This window comes from Piliocolobus tephrosceles, chromosome 13 (genome assembly GCF_002776525.5).
Source record: "Piliocolobus tephrosceles isolate RC106 chromosome 13, ASM277652v3, whole genome shotgun sequence".
NCBI lineage: Eukaryota > Metazoa > Chordata > Mammalia > Primates > Cercopithecidae > Piliocolobus > Piliocolobus tephrosceles.
In genome coordinates, this window is record NC_045446.1 from 2,868,458 (window position 1) to 2,884,795 (window position 16,338).

A 16,338-nucleotide genomic window follows, 5' to 3' on the forward strand; every position below is an offset into this window, starting at 1 on the left:
TCACTGCAACCTCCGGCTCCAGGGTTCAAGTGATTCTCCTGCCTCAGTCTCCCAGGTATCTGGGATTACAGGTGCCTGCCTGTAATTTTTTTGTGTTTTTAGTAGAGATGGGGTTTCACCACGTTGGCCAGGCTGGTCTCAACCTCTGGGCCTCAGGTGATCCGCCCGCCTCGGCCTCCCAAAGTGCTGAGATTGCAGGCGCCCGGGCTGTTCATTACTGGTATTCAAAGAAGCCTTCTGGGGTCACACCAGGCGGGAGGATGGAGCTGAAGAGCATTGAAGGCGGTTCTGTGCCTCCCTGAGCCTCTACCTTTTGGAGATCCTGGAGACAGAGTTTCTCTTCCTCAACTTTCAGATCCGTGAAATCTGCTCTTCGTGGAGCATCCCAGGGTCCAGGGTAGGGAGGGGCCTGCCTAGACAGAGCTGCCCTTCTCATTGGGTTGGAGGGATATCTGGGATCCTGCTGGTTCCATTGCAGGCTTGGTTGGTGCCAGAGCGGCCAAGCCTGGGCTGAACACCAGGGTTGGGGGAGGGATGGCAGTGGCTGGCGGTGGGGAGCTGGAGGGGTCACAACTGACGAGTTGGCCCCAGGGCCTGAACACGTGTGCTTTGTAGCTGCCACAAAGGACTAGACATCCTGAATATTATGCATCCTTTGAAGCTCATTCTGAGACCTCTTCCTCCTCTTCCAGAAGCCCACCCTGATACCCACAGGGGCTGGGGGCATCCCTCCTCCCGGATGGTGGCCCCCACCCTATGAGGGGCTCAGCTCATGCCTCAGCTCAACCTGCCTTATCAGATGGTTGGTTATCCAACTCACTCAAGAGCACAGAGGCTGTGGGCTAACCTGTCCATCTCAGGGCCTGCATGGGACCTGGCACAGAGTCGGGGACTCAGGATGGCCCAGGAGGAAGCATGGATCTGGCATCTGACCACCAGGGGTGATGTGGCACCAAGACTCCAACCTGACAGGCACCAGAGCCCCGTGGCAAGGCCAGGCTGCTTTAGGTCTGCACCACTGGTGGGATGGGAGCCCCTCACCCTGCTGCTCTGGGAGGCACCAGCTGGGGTTAGAGGAGGTGGAGCAACCACATTTACCCAGAGCAGCCACAGGAGGGTGTGGTGGGGCAAGGCCCCAACCTCAGGTTAGAGGGAGGCACTGCCAAGAGGAAATCCCTCCAGGTGCAGGATCACCGCAGTCACAGCTGCCTGAGCGGCCACTCAGGGCACACCAACAGCGTGCAATGCACTTGGCAGTCAGGGAAATTCACATTCATGTCCAGGCTCTAGCACTTTCCTGCTGGCAGTTTGCCTGTGCCTCAGTTTCCTGATCTGTCTAATGTGGATGATAACGTAGAACCTGTTGGTTCAATGGTGCCTGGTGTGAAAGAAAAATCTTGGGCCCCTCAAATCCCTAAGCTAAAGGGAAAAACTCAAGCTGGGAACTGCTTAGGGCCAACTTGCCTCCCATTCTATTCGAAGTCACCCCTCTGCTCACTGAGATAAATGCATACCCGATTGTCTCCTTTGGAGAAGCTCATCACAAACTCAAAGAAATGCAACCATCTGTCTCTTATCTACCTGGGAGCCCCCTCCCTGCCCCTGCTTGAAGTTGTCCTGCCTTTCCAGACCGAACCAATGTTCGTCTTACATATGTTGGTTAATGTCTCATGTCTCCCTAAAACCAAACTGTGCTCTGACCACTGTGGCACATCGTCAGGACCTCCTGAGGCTGTGTCATGGGTGGGCGTCCTCAACCTTGGAAAAATAATCTTTCTAAATGAACCGAGACCCGTCTCAGATTTTCGGGGTTCACGTTTTGGTATCCACTGAGGGATTCTGAGTAGAGATGCCCCTGACTTTTCACAAGTCTCCTACTGGTGCTTGGTACCAGCTTGAGCTAACTTTATGGCTCAAACCAGTAAGACAATTTTATGAGTCCTGGAAGCATCCACCCCAGAGAATCCCTGATCTCTCAAAATGTGGCCGAGATCTAAAGTTTACTTTGCTGAACAATTTCTCTTTTTGGAGTTTTACTTGCTTCCAACACAAGGAAGGCAAGTTTTTCCTGCTTCCATGACGATAGAAGGCAGGTAACTCCTTTATGGAGTTTGAGCTCCCTTCCAATAGGGAAGATGAGATTTGTTTATTTGTTTGTTTGTTTTCCTGCTTCTAGGACAGTGGAGAGCAGTTTTCAGCCTGAGACCCATCCCTAAGTAAGTAACTGAATTGTGGTTTGTCTTGGCTAAAGTTAAGATTAATAACCAGCTGGTCTTAATTTCTCCTTACTATTAGAGCGCTCAGTAATCACAGAAGTTGTGCGATGGTTTGTTTTGCTTAACTGTTTTTTTGTTGTTGATTGTTTCTGTTTTTGTTGTTTTGGTCTTTTTCCCATTGAACTCTATCTGGCTTGATCAAATCCCAAGGAAGTTCCAAATTATGGGGAACAAGGCCTCTGAAGTGGCTAAATTCCCCTCCCCACCACACACACAATGGTGGTGTGATGGGGGGAGAAAAATGGCCAGCAAAAGGAAAAAAAAAGACGAAAGATTTTGATTTTTGACTACTAAGGGGCTTTATTGATATAACAATGCCACATTTTCACTAGCCAGGCCAAACTGAAAGAGTAATGACTGTACTTCTGTGTCCTCGTTGAAATTGGTCAGTTGAAATATGGAATGAGATTTAAAAATATTTTTTTAAAGAAGCTCAATGGTTAAAAGTCAGTTTAACGAAAAGCTAACATCCAAGATGTGTGTGCATATGTGTGTGCGCATATGTGTGTGTTTGTGTGCAGGTGTGTGTGTGCATTTGTGTGTGTCTGTATTTAAGAGACGTTCATGTTTTTGTTTTTGTTTTTCTCCTAGGACCTTGTCTTTTTTTGGGCAAAAGGTTTTTTTCTTCTCAGTTGACTGAATTCTGTTTTCTTGATTTACTTCTGCTGTCTCTCCTTTCTCTTGCACCCTCTGCTGCATGGGGGACCTAAAATAGCTTATAGTAGCCTGGGGTTCCTTAAAGAAAACGGAGAAGGTGCCAGACTCCCTCTAGGGGAGAAACTTGCTTTTTCTTATGAAACCCCAAGAATGTAAACAGACAAGTTTGTCTCAGCTCTTAAACTGCTTACTTTTGTATTGTGTAGGCTGTTTTGTGTTTTCTTTTTGACTAAAATAGTTATTGCAACAGAGGTTACTCTTGGGTTTTTAAGGAAGAGTGTGGTTTAGACACTTAGAAATGTCTTTGTTTAAAAACATTTTTTTTTTAAGTGCACTATAAAAGCATTACGTGGTCTAACTTCATAATAATTCTCCCTTTTTGGAGACCCAGGATTCAGTGTGGGCTCTTCCCAGAGCTCAGAGATCCAGTTAAATGATAGGTAGTCCCTACTAAATAGAATTGGTCTCCTTATGCAATACTATGATAGATTTCTATAATTTTGTTTCATTTGGCATCCATCTTTAGTCTCCCTCTAGCACCACCAGACTTTTTCTCTCTGTACCTTATGATGCAAATTTTGCTATTTGATTTTCACCTGAGTTGTTTCCTTTAATATGCAAATTTAAGGCTATTTAGCTGACAATTGCCTAGGGTTGTGAAACAGGTTCTCAAGAATCTGAAAGTCTAAGATAGGAAAAAAAAGTTTTTATAAACCTATAAGATGTACTTCTATTGGCATGCCTAATATGTCTATGTATTTCTGTGTTTTGTACACAATGTTTCACTACTGAAAATATATAAAAGGGCTCTAATTGATTGGCTTAAGAAAATAAATGCACTTGAATCAAATACTTGATCAGGAAAAAAGAAAAGATGAGTCCAATGCTTTTTCAAGTTTATGTAACTTAAGTAAAATCTTTAATGAATAAGCTAGCTTTAAAATTATTGGTAAAGTAATATTAGAAATGTCTTAAGAATTGCCAGCATACACTTTTGTTTGCATTTATTAATCAAGCAATTTCATACTTATCCCTGCCAAATACCATAAGGTGTCAAAATTTGGCATAAGAGTTATGAAACTATAAACCTAGCCCAAGACAGAATGATCTTTGCTTGTGTAACCTTTAATAAAGAAGACATTGATGGCTGGGCATGGTGGCTCATGCCTGTAACCTCAGCACTATGGGAGGCTGAGGTGGGTGGATCACGAAGTCACGAGTTCAAGACCAGCCTGGCCAATATAGTGAAACCCCGTCTCTACTAAAAATACTAAAATTAGCCAGGCGTGGTGGCAGGCACCTGTAATCCCAGCTACTCGTGAGGCTGAGGCAGGAGAATCGCTTGACCTGGGAGGCAGAGGTTAACAGTGAGCCGAGATTGCGCCACCGCACTCCAGCCTGGGAGACAGAGCAAGATTCTGTCTCAAAAACAGAAAACAAAACAAAACAAAAAACCTTGATATTGGTTTAATAAAAATAGCTACATCTTAAATTTAGTAAGATTACCATAACTTCTAATCTGGTGGCTTTAGGTAGTCTAGTCCACAAGCATTAAGGTTTATTTTGAGAAAGACTGTTATAGTCTTTGTTTCAGCTAAACTATAAACTAAGTTCCTCCCAAAGTTAGTTCGACCTATGCCCAGGAATGAACAAGGACAGCTTGGAGGTTAGAAGCGAGATGGAGTCAGTTAGGTCAAATCTCTTTCACTCTCTCAGTTATAATTTTGCAATGGTGGTTCCATAATTTAAATAATGACAATTGCAGTTTTTATTTTTATTTATTTTTATTTTTATTTTGGAGACGGAGTCTCGCTCTGTCACCCAGGCTGGAGTGCAGTGGCCGGATCTCAGCTCACTGCAAGATCCACCTCCCGGGTTCACGCCATTCTCCTGCCTCAGCCTCCCGGGTGGCTGGGACTACAGGCGTCGCCACCTCGCCCGGCTAGTTTTTTGTAGTTTTTAGTAGAGACGGGGTTTCACCGTGTTAGCCAGGATGGCCTCGATCTCCTGACCTCGTGATCCGCCCGTCTCGGCCTCCCAAAGTGCTGGGATTACAGGCTTGAGCCACCGCGCCCGGCCTGCAGTTTTTATAAATAATCTAGGTAAATGATTAAAATAATTAGGTGAATGTAATAGGACAAATACTTGTAGACAAACTCATCATAATTTAGAATTTAAAGTTAGATTAAATAATAGATAATTCACTATTTGGGTATTTTTCAATAAAAATATATTTGTAGGAAAATATACTTTCTAAGAAAAAGCATGTCCTTTTTAAAAAGGTGAACAATTTTTGCCTAATTCAAAGCTTATTTAAAGGTCATGTATAAAACAAGGTGAAAGGAACCAGGAAATAAAAGACTAAAAGAGATGTAAAGAAAGTTACAAAGAAGTTCTTTTGGTGGGGGGTAAGAAAGCTTAAAGAGAAATAATTTCATATGAGAAAGAATCTTATATGGTAAATTTAGTCCTAGAGTAAAATGACTGGTTGTTTAAGAAAGAGGGATGTTCAGGACAAACCAGAAAGTCCAAGTATGTCATGAATGATCTATGTAAGTCACAACAAGAGGATCTATTAAAAAAAAAACCTTTTATATGATCAAGTTGTCTATGACTAAAGGGAAATTATAATGGTCTTTCCAGATGTTGGGTTTGATGTAAAAAAACAGTTATAGACTAAATAATTGGTTAGAACAGTGACATTTTCTTAAGGGGTTGATTTACTCTTAATCAATTATAAGGTATTTTAATTTTTAAATTTTAACCCAAAGTTTAACTTTTATTGCATCTTGCCAGTTTCAGTTTTCTCTTCCCTTTTAAAAGGCACAAAACAGTAACACTTCCCTCTTCCCTTCAACTCATTTTCAGCTCATATAAGTTTTGTTTTCCTCCTCAGCTTCTGTTTTTTTTGATGTGGCCTGATGCTAACAATGTTTTCTTAAAGAAAATGTTTTCTTCTAACATAATATTCTATACACTGCAGAAGGTATTTTCTTCTGCCTTTTGGTAAATGGCCTAACAGATTTTATGTTTTATCAAAATAATTCCTATGCCATTATTATTAAGTTTGGTTTGCTTAGGAAAAACTGAGATTAAAATTTTTTTTTAATCAAGGTTACTACATCCTTGTATCTTTTTGTATGTGCTTTTAAAATCCTTGTGACATCAGGTTATAGGGATTCGACTCATGGGTCTAAAAAGAACACCAAGTCCTCCTAAATTTTAAACACTGACAGCAATTAAAGCTTCATCTTCAGGCCTGGTAGAAGATGCCAATCAAAATAAACCACATTCCTGAGACATGGAAATTAAAGCTGTTCAACTCCTCAAGGCCCAGAGACTATCCTAGAAGAGGTAGGCATGTGAGATTATAAGGGCTGACTTTGAGAGATAAAATAAGTTCAGTTTCTCGGCCGGGTGCGGTGGCTCATGCCTGTAATCCCAGCACTTTGGGAGGCCTAGGCGGGCAGATCACGAGGTCAGGAGATTGAGACCATCCTGGCTAACATGGTGAAACCCCATCTCTACTAAAAATACAAAAAATCCGCCAGGCGTGGTGGTGGGCACCTGTAGTCCCAGCTACTCGGGAGGCTGAGGCAGGAGAATGGCATGAACCCAAGAGGTGGAGCTTGCAGTAAGCCGAGATCGTGCCACTGCACTCCAGCCTGGGCGACAGAGTGAGACTCTATCTCAAAAAAAAAAAAAAAAAAAAAAGTTCAGTTTCTCTCTATAAAGTTCAGTTTCTCATTAATGTCAAAGATACACTAATGCAAGACTGGCATATGGGCCCCTGTGTCAGATAAACAAGGTTTTCATAAAACAATAAGTGACTCCTTAATAAAGGTTATAAAGGCTTATGGAAGTTATATCTTATCATCAAGATGAAAATTTTATAGACTAATTTTGGAAAACAATTTAATTGGCTTCATGATGTTATTAGGGCTTATTGTTTGGAAAACGAAGTCTCCTGTCTCAAAGAATGAAGGTTTTTGCCTTACTAAAAAAATCCTTGAGTTATCACTTTGTTCAAATGAATGATTTTCCAATGACTTATAATCCTATTTTGTAATATCAAGTGTTTTAAACCTTTAATACTTGACAAACTTTCCAAAATCAAATTATAAATTATATCTTTTTCTAACCTAATCCTTTAAGATATTATTAATAGGTTCCCTAAAGTCCAAAAACGACATGTTTGACTTTTATTTGGTATAAAAATTATACACGAAGCATTGTCAAATATAAAATGGTGTTTGGTTTTCTTTGGGCTGTATTTGTATAAATATGTTATTGGTATGTGTTCCAAACTTATGGGAAACTCCTATAATTCTGATATGACCTAATGTACATTATCAGTAATAATTATAATTGTTATGTTAAATTACTTTGTGCCACAGAGGTAACAAATTTCCTTGTCAATTGTGTCTTTGACTATGGCTGCCCTAAAACTTTTTGTCATCCACAGACAATCATCTTGTTTTGGTCCTCTTTAGAAGGTGGTTTTATAATGGTTTTATAATCAGCTATAAAACTTCAGCCAACATGGTGAAAGCCCATCTCTACTAAAAATACAAAAATTAAATGGGCATTGTGGCGGATGCCTGTAACCCCAGCTACTCGGGAGGCTGAGGCAGGAAAATCGCTTGAACCCGGGAGGAGGAGGTTGCAGTGAGCCAAGATGGCGCCACTGTACTCCAGCCTGGGGAACAGAGCGAGACTTCATCACGACGACAACAACAACAACAACAACAAAGAAGTGTGAAGTAATCTTTTTGACTTTTTGCTTAAAACATTGCTGATCCTTTGTTTTGTTTTTCAGAGTCAAGAAAACTTTAAGCTATTTATGGCTTTTAACAATTGAGTAAAGTATACTCCTATGAACAAAATTTGGAGCATATTTGTTTCTCTCTACCTGATTTTTACAGAATTTGGAAACTATCTGTGAGTATTCGTAACTTATGACAATGTAATTATTTGCATAAGTGCAATAAGAATCTGTTTTCATTTGTAACAAGACACAATTGGAGAAATGGGTTATTTTACCAAGGCTTTGCCTGGAATGATGTGCTTTCCTTTAAGGACTCAAACTTGACTTATGGAGCCCATGAAAGCCCCTTGGAAAAACTGGCCTCATACCTTGTCTACGCAGTCCCTGACCTGTGGTAAGTAAAGAATGTCACTTTCTGACAGGCCCAGGAGCTCCAAATTTATCTTGGAACTTCAAGAAGATGATAATTCACCCGATTTATAGGCATTTCATGGCACAAATCCATGACTGGGCTCAGTTCTAAAAAAGTCTTATCTGAGATTCCTTCTATGGAACAAAGTTCCATCAAAGACAATTTAAAAGCCTATGGAAAAAATAATTACTCTTGCTGCAGTGTATAGAAATAATTAGTCCAAGTATAATAAAGCAAACCAGTCCTACCATGATTCCTCCTTAGTTAAAATGGGAAACTGGAGAGAAAAAAATGTGTTTCAAAACCTATAGTACAGTTGTTGTTAGATTCTAGTCTTCCCTAATGTTTTTCAATTTTTGTTATTTTCTACAGTTTGGACGAAATTCTAACTTTTCTTGGCTACAAGTCTTCAAAATAATGTTTTCAAATTTTTTCCTTCTTTTTTTTCCCCGTTTTTCCTAATTTGGAGTCACTGAAGACTAAGCTGTGCTTTCTTAAAGCCCTGCAAACTGAAGCTAGGCAACTTAAACTTCAGAAGAAAATAACAGCAACCTACTTACATACATAAGCCACTTTCATACCTGCCTACTGATGTATGGACTTCAGAGTAATGTGGCCTATACCAATTTCCCAGGATTGTTCTTTTGTTTGTTGTTGTTTTTCTCCCTTCCTCCCCCTATTTTCTCTTCATAGGACACAAGACTTCATAACCTTCTAAAAATGAGCTTTCCTAATAACTTGGGACCTACCTGTGTAGGAATAAACCATCCTAGCCGTGAGAGATCAGGTAGAAACTGAGACCAGAGACTCGTTTTCTTCTAAAATGCTTTCTCCAAAAGATTTTTAAAAAGAAAAAGGGGGGAAATGTGCAATGAAAAGATCTTGGGCTCCCAAAATCATGAAGCTAAAGGGAAAAGTCAAACTGGGCACTGCTTGGGGCCAACCTGCCTCCCATTCTACTCAGCCACCCCTCTGCTCACTGAGAAAAATGCGTATCTGATGGCCTCCTTTGGAGAAGCTCATCGGAAACTCAAAGGAATGCAACCATTTGTCTCTAATCTACCTATGACCTGGAAGCCCCCTCCCTGCTTTGATAGTCCTGCCTTTCCAGACCGAACCAATGTTCATCTTGCATGTGCCGATTGATGTCTCTTGTCTCCCAAACATGTATAAAACCAAACTGTGCTCTGACCACCTTGGGCACGTCGTCAGGACTTCCTGAGGCTGTGTCACAGGTGGGGCCTCAACCTTGGCAAAATAAACTTTTTTTTTTTTTTTTTTTTGAGATGGAATCTCCCTCTGTTGCCCAGGCTGGAGTGCAGTGGCCTGATCTTGGCTCACTGCAACCTCTGCCTTCCGGGTTCAAGCGATTCTCCTGCCTCAGCCTCCCGAGTAGTTGGGATCACAGGCACTCACCACCATGCCCAGCTAATTTTGTATTTTTAATAGAGACAGGGTTTCACCATGTTGATCAGGCTGATCAAACTCCTGACCTCAGGTGATCCACCTGCCTCCGCCTCCCAAAGCGCTGGGATTACAGGTGTGAGCCACTGTGCCCAGCCTGGCAAAATAAACTTTCTAAATTATCTGAGACCTGTCTCAGATGTTTGGGGTTCACACTGGCATGTGGTTGGAGCTCAGTAATTGTTATATGAGTGCTTTTATAATGTCACTGGGTTCTCATACCATTGAGGTGACAGGTGTTTTTATTTATTTATTTTTTTTTAAGATGGACTTGCATTCTTGTTGCCCAGGCTGGAGTGCAATGGCACGATCTTGGATCACTGCAACTTCCACCTCCCGGGTTCAAGCAATTCTCCTGTCTCAGCCTCTTGAGTAGCTGGGATTACAGTCGCCTGCCGCCATGCCTGGCTAAGTTTTGTATTTTTCAGTAGAGTTGGGGTTTCACCATGTTGGCCAGGCTGGTCCTGAACTCCTGACCTCAAGTGATCCACCCGCCTCGGCCTCCCAAAGTGCTGGGATTACAGGTGTGAGCCACCACGCCTGGCCTTTGACAGGTGGTATTTTAATGTCACGTTTTAGCCATGGGGAACTGAGGCTAGGAATGGGGGCTCTGTGAGTGCAGGCCTGGCTCTGAGCCAGCCTCATCCTGGCCAGACTTCAGGCTGCCCCCAGGCAGTGGAAGGGACTGAACTGGGGCCACCTGTACCTGGGCTACAACCCCAAAAGGGGGCCCACTTCAGGTGGGGGCACTGGAGAGAGGCGCAAGCTGTCAGGCACTTACCATCTGACTCGGAGGCGGCCCTGAAGATCAGGTAGCTGCTGGGCAGGGGCTGTGTGATGGAGCCCACGCTCTCGCCTTTGGGGCCCTGGAGAGAGAGGATCTGGGTGTCACCCAAGGCAACACCCAGGACCAGCTACACAGACAGGTCAGGCAGAACCATGTGGACCCACGCCCGGGACCACCTGGATACCCCCAGGGCCACAGGGCCACCAGGTGGGGCCGGGCACCTGGCCAGGTAGACACTTGGCTGCAGAGAGGCGGGTAGGTGAGGGAGCTCTGTCCCTTTTCTTAGCCGGCAGCTCTGCCCTCAGCTTGCCAGCTCTGAGCCTCCCGACTCGGGGTGGCCAGAATTGGCAAATGCACATCCAGGATGCCCAGTGATGTCTGAATCCCAGAAAAACCATGAGTAGCTTTTTGGTCTAAGTATTTCCCATGCACGACTGGGGTCAGACTCGTATGAAAGAACCCTGATGTTTCGCTGAAATCCAAATGTAACCAGGCGTTCTGGGTTTCTCTGGTTTCCTACCCATTAGACCTGGCAGGGCAGCCCCAGGTTAGGAGGGGTGAGGGCCGGGAGCTGTTCCTCAGCCACCCCTGGGGAGTGGCTACTATTGTCCCTCCTGGACAGCAGCTGGGCGAGGGGCTGGGGTGACCTTGGTGCCAGCCGGCCACCTCCTTGCAGCCTACTGTTTGCTTCACTTGGAGGACCAGTGACCACATCTGAGCATCATCCCCCCCACCCCCACCCGCCCCCCACTGCATGTGGGGCTCAGAGAAGGTGAGAGACCTGCCCAACGCCCCCAGGGGGCCATTTAGCTGGCTGGCTCCACCCTCCACCAAGGCCCCAGGAATGAGCCCCTTGGCCCTACGGGGCCTCTATCTCCAACCCCATCCCTCTGCAGCACCTTCACGGCCCAGACGGACTGATCCAGCGGGTGGAAGAGCTTGAAGCAGAAGCCGTCCTTCTTGGAGGGCCGCTCGATGAGCTCGCAGCAGTGCAGCAGCACCGTGCCCACCCACTGGCCCACCTTGGGCGTCTTGTAGATGAGCAGGACCCCCGGCTTCAGCACGCACCACAGCTTGGTCCAGCTCTTCAGGGTGCCACGGATCTGCAGGGAGGGTGCTGGCGTCAATGCCCACCCTCCGGGGCCACCAGCCCCGGGGCATCTTGATGGCTTGGCGGGGAGCCGGGCACAGACCAGGGTGGGCCGCCGAGGGGCGCTTCTCTTCCCTCAGTCCCCCACACCAGCTCAGAACTCACCCTTTCCTCGCCCCCACTCCCTGGGGTGGTGTCCTGTGTCTGTCGCATGCCCGAGCAGGGGCCAGGCCACGGCGAGCAGGACCCCAGGACTCAGAGTGGAACTTGGGGCAGGGTCCTCATTTAGTTTTTAAAAGGAGCCCATGTGTTATGGTGAATGCAAAGAAACATGTGGCAGCAAGGACAAATTTACTTGTGAGTGTCATGTTCAAGGTCAAGGCCCTTAGTGAGGAACCAGCAATGAGTGGCGTGACTATTTTAACTGGCAGCTTTGTAAACTCTTTTTTTTTTTTTTTTTGACATTGTCTCTGTTGCCCCGGCCAGAGTGCAGTGGCACACTCTCGGCTCACTGCAACCTCCACTTCCCAGGTTCAAGTGATTCTCCTGCCTCAGTCACCTGAGTAGCTGGGATTACAGGCACCCACCACCATGCCGGGCTAATTTTTGTATTTTTAGTAGAGATGGGGTTTCACCATTTTGGACAGGCTGGTCTCAAACTCCTGACCTCAGGTGATCCACCCGCCTTGGCCTCCCAAAGTGTTGGGATTACAGGCGGGACCCACCGCGCCTGGCCTGGCAGCTCTGTAAATTCTGAAAGTAGTTGTCACTTCTTTTCTCATTCTGAATACTCACTTTTGCACCTAACTTTTGATTCATAATTTTGGTATGTGGGTAGAAGGAGCCCACATAGGCCAGGGCTCTGCAGATACCAGGGCCGGGCACACTTATCTGGTATGCGCTGCCCAGCAGCCTTCGAGTTGGGTAGTTTTACCTCCACTGTGCGCAAGGGGAAATGGAGGCTCAAAGACTGAGTGAACGGCCATGGTCTCCGTGAGGTCTGAGCACAGGACACCCCGCCTTGATGTGGGGTCCTCTCCCGGAAGCCACAGCAATGCCTCCCTCCCCAGTGCCCTCCACCCACTGGCCAGGCCCCACCTTATTCAGAAATGGGGTCTTTGCAGACATAATCAGGTGAAGATGGGGCTACACTGGAGTAAGGTGGCCCTAATTCCTACCACGGGTGCCCTTACAGAAAGGGGGAGACAGGTGGATAAGGAAAGGCCGCATGAGGATGGAGCAGAGGCTGCAGTGATGCGGCTGGATGCAGGGAAGTGAATTTCCATCGTTTCAGGCCACCCCACTTATGGTCCTTTGCTATGGCAGCAGCATGCTGACCCGTGTCCTGGGTGGCCAGAGGCCAGGTGTCACCTACCTTCAGGCTGTCGGCCATGATGACCACGCTGGGGTCTGTCAGAGCGCTGAGCAGCTGCCGCGTGGCACGCTTCTTCTCCTGCCGGTAGTTCTCCTTCTGCGCCTGGGCCCAGGGCACCCGCGGTGGGTCATGGGAGAAGACACCGAGCTGCCCCAGCTCCTCCTACCGTCCAGCCCGGGGTGGGGTCCAGGGGCAGGGGCAGGAGAGGAAGCGGGGGCGTGGAGGCGACCAGGTGCGGTTTGTCCCCCTCCTTTTGACAGGTGGGGACGGTGACCTCCCTGGCTCAGGTGGCCATCGGTCTGACAATGACACGGCTGCACCCTCCCCGGGCCTGGACTCACCTTGAGAGTCTCCTTCTTGGTGACCCTGGCGGTAGGAGACACACACTCCTTGTCTGACCCGTTGCACAGCCTGTACTCGGCCTACGAGAGAGAGGTGGGTATGGCAGACCGGGCACAGGGGCCGGCCCAGGGCTAGGAGCCCAGGTTGGCCTGATGCCAAGGATATGAGGGGCAGAGGTCAGAGAAGGGTGCTCTGCTTTCCTCCCACCTGGCACCCTCTGTCCCCTTGACCAGAACTTCCAGGGCTGCCATGTGGGGAGGGAAGAACAACGGTGGCTGACGAGAGCCCCTCCATGGGCGCGTGCCAGTGACCGGGGGAGACCCATCCTCCTCGGGGCACATGCTGGGGTGCGGCAGGACGGTCAGGAAGGAGGGACATGTGGGGACATCAGGGTTCAGGGCAGACTTTCCATGGGTCTGACTGAGCTCTGAGGGACGGTCCTCTTTGAGGGGACACCTGGGAGGCCTCTGAGGAAGGCAGTGAGGGTGCCAGAGGGTGGAGTTCGCAGAAGGGGAGCTCGGCGGTGGCCACGAGATGGTGGCAACAAGCACTCAGGCTGGGTCTCTGGGGACCAGCCCTGCGTCCACCGAAAAGAACAGCTTCCCTGCCTTGTCTTCCCTGCACGGTACCCAGCATGGCTGCTCCTTGGCCACTGCAAGTGCCCAGCTCTGGGCAGGGCCAATGTGCTGGTGGGGGGTGTGTAGTGGAGGTACCCACCCCATCCCTTGGGGGCCAAGGGCAGGCGTCACTGTCCAGGCCCGAACCCGAGTCCAACACGTGGCTGACTGCACCGGCCCAGGGCAGCAGTCCCAAGATCTTGGAGGCAGAAGGGACCATGGTTCTTCTACAAATGGGGAACCTGAGGCCAGGTAGGAGGGGAGTTGGGACACAGAACCAGGTCTAAAGGCTGCAGGCCGGGGACAACAAGCTACGACCTGAATCCTGCCTGCTGCTTCCTTCCATGTGGTCTGCAAGCTAAGAACAGCTTCCACAGTTTTAATCAGTTGAAAAAAAAATCACAAGAATATCTTGCGAGATGTGAAAATTATATGAAATTCAAATGAGGAGTCCATAAATAAGGTTTTCTTGGCACACAGCCAGGCGATCTGGCACACATTGTCTGTGGCTGTTCTCGCGCTTGGATGGCTGCACCGAGAACCTGGAACGGAGCCTGCGCCGCGGCGGGGCCTAAATGCCGTCTGGCCTTTTCCAGAGAAAGCGTGCCCGCCCTGCCCTGCTCTGGCTGGGCATCTGCGGGTGCCCAGCACTTTCCAGGGGAGCCTCCAGTGCGAGGAAAGCCTCCCTCAGGGCTCCTCCTGGCCGGAAGCCCAGGACGCTGGGGACTGCCCACCACCCCAATCATGATGGTGCTAAGTACAGAGCTAAAGCCTTGTCTGCTGGGGCACCAGGTCCTGTTCGGGTGCTGCCTGTATTCATCGCCTTCATTCTGCAGCCAAGCATGAGGTGGGGCCGGTTATGGTCCCTATTTTATTTCTGTGCCTGGGAAATCAAGGCACAGAGAAGTGAAGAGCTAGCAAGGGGCAGGGCATGGAACCATTCCAAGGACTGGCAGTCCTGGCAGCACTGGGAGCCAGGCTTGGCCTTAGGCATTGAGGTTAGAAAGTAAAGATGCCAGTGTCCTGCTCTTTCAGGGAGAGACAGACCAGCCACCAGCACGCAGAGGTGGGAGGAGCCAGGGAGGAGTCAGGTGAGCGCTGCGGTTCTGCAGTCCTGTGCGTGGGTGTAAGCCCATTAGATCCCACAGCTCAGATCATCATTGTTATTACCAGCAATGTGCAGAGGAAGAGTCTACACAGAGAGGTTCAGAAACCTGCCCAACGTCACACAGCTAGTAAGGAGCTGAGCTGGGACTGAACCCAGGCAGTGTCGCTCCAGTGTGGCACTTTCTTAACCAAGTCAGAGCATTCAGGATCACAAGAAGAAAAGGGCACAAGACGGGGCGCCTGGAGGGCTCTGACTTGGAAGCAATCTTTGGGCTGATGGTGAGTGATAAGGAGGAGGCAGATCTGAGTGACAAGGCATGTGCCAGACCCTGGCCAGGTGACAGGTCTCCAGGGACCCAGGCTGGCAGAGAAGGTGTCCTAAGTTGCCCTCCTGGGGGTCCCCTGAGCTACAGTCTTGTTCACGGTGCCCTTGGTTACCTTGGCACATGCTGTTCCCAGCCTGGAATGCTTTTCCCTGTGGCTGGGTAGCCCCTGCTCCTTTCTTGCTCCCTGAGCTGCTTCCCCAGAAGTAGGACAGCTCATGTCCCTGCTGGCACAGGTCCTGGTGACACATACCACCCTGGGCCCGCCCAGGACTTTTGCAATACAGTCACACAGTCGTTTCTGTGGTGAACTGATGATTGGGTATGGCTCCTGCTAGGGGAGGGTTCTACCCTACTGCCCATTCACACTGGCAGCTGGGGGCTTAGCAAGCATCTTGGATGGATGGATGGATGGATGGATGAACCTGCTGCCAATTCCCCTCTGCCCAGTTTCCCACTAGATGCAGCTGAATGGAGCTGTGCTTGTTTGAGGTTAAAGGGGAAAATAAAGGCAAGACTATGGGGCATGGGACAGAGCACTTGCAACCCCTGCTCCCCAAATGGGCAGGACCCTTGGGGTCTGGTCACTGCAGCCCCTGCAGCCCCAGCACTTCAGAGAGTGCCTGCCCACTCTTCCCTCCTGCAGGCCAGGTGGGTACCCCGTCCAGGCACGCCAGGCCCTCTGCTCACTCCTCAGTGCTACTGTGCATCAGCGCACAGTGCCACAAGGCGGCACCTGAGAGACGAGAAGTGCTGCTCAGAACCGTGAACTTCAGGCTGACCAGAACTTTGCAACGTATGAAAATTCCTTAAAAATATAATTTAGAGGCCGGGCGTGGTGGCTCACGCCTGTAATCCCAGCACTTTGGGAGGCCGAGGCGGGCAGATCACAAAGTCAGGAGATCGAGACCATCCTGGCTAACATGGTGAAACCTCGTCTCTACTAAAAATACAAAAAATTAGCCTGGCATGGTGGCGGGCACCTGTAGTCCCAGCTACTCAGGAGGCTGAGGCAGGAGAATGGCGTGAACCCGGGAGGTGGAGCTTGCAGCGAGCCGAGATCGCGCCACTGCACTCCAGCCTGGGTGACAGAGAGAGACTCCGCCTCAAAAAAAAAAAA

The 16,338-nt window shown here is 48.2% G+C and overlaps 1 protein-coding gene across 5 annotated transcripts in view; it reads right to left on the reverse strand.

Moving 5' to 3' along the window:
- OSBPL5 (oxysterol binding protein like 5) overlaps positions 1 to 16,338 on the reverse strand; it is an 83,287-nt gene that overhangs the window by 27,479 nt on the left and 39,470 nt on the right. For all 5 annotated transcript variants that reach the window (XM_026448730.1, XM_026448733.1, XM_026448732.1 and 2 more), the window contains exons 4-7: positions 13,171 to 13,251; positions 12,830 to 12,931; positions 11,264 to 11,467; positions 10,359 to 10,443 (exon numbers count right to left, since the gene is read on the reverse strand). In XM_026448730.1, coding sequence (XP_026304515.1) covers positions 10,359 to 10,443; positions 11,264 to 11,467; positions 12,830 to 12,931; positions 13,171 to 13,251 — 472 coding nt within the window. The remainder of the gene's footprint in view (positions 1 to 10,358; positions 10,444 to 11,263; positions 11,468 to 12,829; positions 12,932 to 13,170; positions 13,252 to 16,338) is intronic.